The sequence below is a fragment of the Trichinella spiralis genome (genome assembly GCF_000181795.1).
Source record: "Trichinella spiralis strain ISS 195 chromosome Unknown Scfld2, whole genome shotgun sequence".
Lineage (NCBI taxonomy): Eukaryota > Metazoa > Nematoda > Enoplea > Trichinellida > Trichinellidae > Trichinella > Trichinella spiralis.
Window position 1 is genome coordinate 2351329 of NW_003526941.1, and position 4287 is coordinate 2355615.

The 4287-nt window shown below is 32.4% G+C and overlaps 3 protein-coding genes across 3 annotated transcripts; all 3 read left to right on the top strand.

The window, feature by feature from the left end:
- Nucleotides 1–539: 539 nt before the first annotated feature.
- Tsp_03020 (hypothetical protein) lies at nt 540–2417 on the top strand. The gene is made up of 3 exons (XM_003379308.1): nt 540–715; nt 1538–1598; nt 2355–2417. Exons 1-3 carry the CDS (start codon nt 540–542, stop codon nt 2415–2417), a joined length of 300 nt encoding a protein of 99 aa, XP_003379356.1.
- Nucleotides 2418–2476: 59 nt separating this feature from the next.
- On the top strand, nt 2477–3685 carry Tsp_03021 (hypothetical protein). The gene is made up of 4 exons (XM_003379309.1): nt 2477–2540; nt 2935–3003; nt 3187–3300; nt 3582–3685. Exons 1-4 carry the CDS (start codon nt 2477–2479, stop codon nt 3683–3685), a joined length of 351 nt encoding a protein of 116 aa, XP_003379357.1.
- A 17-nt stretch (nt 3686–3702) lies between these two features.
- Tsp_03022 (conserved hypothetical protein) lies at nt 3703–4153 on the top strand. Its single transcript, XM_003379310.1, has 4 exons — nt 3703–3724; nt 3773–3858; nt 3911–4037; nt 4071–4153. Exons 1-4 carry the CDS (start codon nt 3703–3705, stop codon nt 4151–4153), a joined length of 318 nt encoding a protein of 105 aa, XP_003379358.1.
- Nucleotides 4154–4287: the final 134 nt, after the last annotated feature.

A 4287-nucleotide genomic window follows, 5' to 3' on the forward strand; every position in this document is an offset into this window, starting at 1 on the left:
CGGCTTATAAGCTCGTACGTGTCGAATAAATGGCCTCTAAAGTTGCGATGTGCCTATGTATCTTAATAAGTAGAAAAGAGTTTCATCAGTCTTTCTTTAACTGCTCTGACCGTTTTTTTAAAAGAACAAATTCACCATATGAAACATTCTGTTTATTGTAGGAAGTTTTTATTTTAAATGTCATGGAGTGTTTCAATATTTTATCCTTCCAGTTTTGCTTGATTATAATCTTGTTTTGATTATTTTGATCACAATTGTTTCGGAATTGAAATGTAAATAGTAAATGATATTGTTTAGAAATGGAATACAATCTCATAAACTAACATTTCATGTTGCTATTCATCCGGTTGTAGCATTAGTAAATTTCGATACATCGATACGATAAGAACAACAATTTTCATCGTTTAGTATTGTATTTCCATTTGTGTGTGTGATTAATCTCCTCCGGGGTAAACGTTAGTACAGTCCACCAAAGGCAATGTCACATTATTCTATTACCCTGAGCTAGAAATTGATCGATATTTCAGAATGTCATCGTAATGGCCATATCGTTCATTTTGATAAAGATTATTAGCCCAGAAAGGTGCTCAAGTCTCGTATTCAGCATCAACTATAAATGGCAAATTCTATTTATCGCTAATCAGTTTGTCAGTGTGATGAAAATCTTCAGGAAGCCTGTCCTCGTCAGCGCTTCAGCATTCTCTATAATTAAAAAGTAAGTTATCGTTTTAGAACTGTGATCGTATTGTTTGTAGCTAGTATCAAACAATTTCTTACAAAATGCATTTCATTTTTCTTGATGTAACTGCAATGGCAGCACACATGCTAGTTGGTATAGAAAGAACTATTCATATAAAATGTTCTTTTCACTATTCAATGTATAATGAATAGAAAGTTGTCAGCTCACTTCGTTTGTATGCAACGTTTTAGAACTTCACTTTGCTATTCACGTTGTTTGCAATGAGTTATTATGCAATGAATGTGATATAATGTATCATTGAATGGATGTAGAATTTTGTTTCAAAAGTAACTAAGTAATATGTTATGGATATTTATCCAACATCAAATACTTTTCGGTAATCACTGAACACCCTACTTCATGCGCTATTGTAATGGCAATAAAATAAGAAAAGCGGGAAACTTTCGTTTACGTTCTTTCCACTTATAATACTTCTTATCAGTCAAAATTCTATATGTTAATATAATGTATTACGCGTTGTATTCAGTTTCTTGAATTTCATCTTTTGTTTCACAGCTTCTGAAAGAATTTATTAGTTTTATTGGTATGATGAAGGGTAATTTGCTTACACTCATAATTATATGCAAAATGCAATTTGCATTAGAAAATTTAGAAAGCAAAAGTGAGGATGTGAAGCTAAAATAACGTAAATTCATTACCCTAACTACCCTTCGTCATAGAAGTACAACTAATAAAGTTTTTGAAATAGGTTTATGCCATAGGCTTATTACTAATTGAAATTAAAGTTGTTCAACAAAGGACAAATTTGCATACAATCACAACCTTTTAAAATTTCAGCCCACGGTCATATAATTTATTCTTATTTAGTGTACGACAAGTTTTCTTGGTCAGTTATTATGTGAGTCGCCGTAACAGAACGTCCTAAAATACCATTTCACTCTTGAATAATTACGTATGATGAAGAGGTAAGTTATTCAGCAATGCCTTTTGATATTGCATGACTACCATTGCATGAATTATCAAATACACTGAACACCAACTAATTGGTTTCTCCCCTCTAATTATACTAACATGAAAATGTTCTTAGTCATATATTACTTTTGTTTTTTATAGATGCTGCGGACAAACAAGTACGTATTTCAGTTCTCCACTGAAGCAATTGACTACATTATTATATTTTAGTTCCAGAATTCATGATTTGAATACTGCATACACGTGTGATCGGTATCAAGAAGTATAATTCCCAGTGAATGTTGGATTTGATATTTTATATGAAAATGGACCAATACAGCTATTACTGGAACATCGTTCTTAGAAAACCTCAAAAGATAGACGATCACCATATCCACATACCCAAATTCAAATGCACATAGAAAACATGTAAGCAATACAATGTTATTTTTATGATCAATTCTCTGTATTATATCCAGTACGTAAATAATACCAGATAAATGTGAAATAGTTATATTATAAAATGTAATTGAAGACGAATGACAGTGCATCTGATGATTTTAATATTCGCGCAGTATTTTAAATTCCTAAATATGAATTTTTTTTCCAGTATTCCAGATCGTCTAATTTTGACAGATGAATAAAGACAACATGTAAGTTGTTTCACTCATATTAAAATTTACATTAATATATAACCTTCCAGGTAAGAAACGAAAGTATTCCCCACCGAAAATGCAAAATGGAATGTATATTTTCCATTAACTGAATGCATCAAGTAGTTTCTTTTTCAAATACTATAAACGTATTCTGCTTCTTTAATCCTTAATGTACAAGTATTTTTCCGGTGTTGAAAACGATAGAAGGGTATTGCACAGAATAAAGACAACACGTAAGTATAAAATCAATTTCCTCTCTTTCTGAAGTTTGCAAATTTGAAATAATACATAATATTCAAGGAAATTCTACCGGCGATTCAGGCGATAAAAATAACGGTATGTATATTTTACATTAATTCGTTTTTACTCAACACTTTATAGTTTTAATTCATCATCTTCACCTTTGCTTATAAGGTGTCGAAGTATTCGATATGTCTGACAATTCTGAACAGAGGAACAAAGACAACATGTATGGAAAACAACAAATATGCTCACTAATATTCTGATATTTGAAAATTTGGAATAATAGATGCAAAATGTGAAATAATCCACATCTACACTACTGAAAGTTAATTAGGGTATGCATATTAAATTTTTAACTGATTTCATAATGTAGTTTTATTTTAGAAAACCTCGAATGGCGCATCGTTGTTCATCCAATCGCTGAACTGCTTTCATACGCAGATGATTTAGCAAGTAAGCTAATGCACATACAAACTGTACGTGTAAATATAAGATACAATCAGATGCACTGTCATTCGTCTTCAATTAACTTTTATAATATGGCTATTTCACACCCATAATAGTGCAATATAATCTGATATCAGTGACAATTATAAATAGAGAAAATACATTTACCTCAAATGTTTGAATTTCTAGAAAAGCGAAGAAACTGTGGATCGTGTTTCCTTGTACCTGACACCCCTTGCATTTGGTGCGCCAACCGGTGGAAGTGCTCCCTGTTCGAACAGAAAATGAATTTGGTGCTTGTTGGTAAGCAAATACTCAACCTGAAAAAATTGATTCCAAATGACAGCCATCCAGATTGAAACTACAAAAACAAGCAGAAAGTACGTAATTTCTATTATTCTATATTTAAGTATTTCTACACTGAACGTAATGGCATTTTATGCATAACGATCATGTTTTCCTTCATATGTAGGTAAATGACAGCAAGTAACGAAATTTAATTCTGCTCATTTTACAGGCATGCTATCAACAATATCAAGCCACTACAAGATCTTCGACTGTCATAAAACTTAAGTAATTTTCAGTACTATATTTAAATTTACTCATGTATCGTTCAAGCAAAACTGCTTATAGACTACATCCACTCCTCAAAGAGAATGAGGATGAGTATCTGGCTGCAATGGAGTAACAAGTGATTTTTCGAGAATGTTCATGTTTGCTTTTATAGGTAGGTAATTAGTCAGTAAACAGCTAAATGATTCTGCTCATTTTATAGACATGTTCATCGACAGTATCGACTATGCACTGCAAGGAGAAACAATGGGAATGCACAAAGTGCGAATTGTCTCCTTGTCACCAAAAGTAATATTTAACCTAATTATTTAAGGTATTCAATCTTATTTCTGTTTTTCAGGCGGTGTCTGAACAAGATGGCATCGTCGAGGTCCCTGAAGAAACTGATTTCAGTGGAATAACATCATTAAACAAGACCGTCCCTTTCAAGATTTTGTCCCTGGAACGCGGTAACTTACTCGGTAACGGTAACTGTATTCTATTTGAACGTCACATTTCAGATCACAATCACATCGAAAAAACTAGAAATAGGAGGAAGAAAGAAACATTTGCTTCAGCTAAGGAAAAGATTATGAGAGGGTGAGGAATTGGTAGACGAAAAGAAGGAAAAGGAAGATATGGACACAAGGTAAGAACTCAGGTAAGATCTAGAACACCGAGAAATGTAACATTTAGAAATACCCTCACGTACTGCTATAGAAATACCCTGTCAATAGA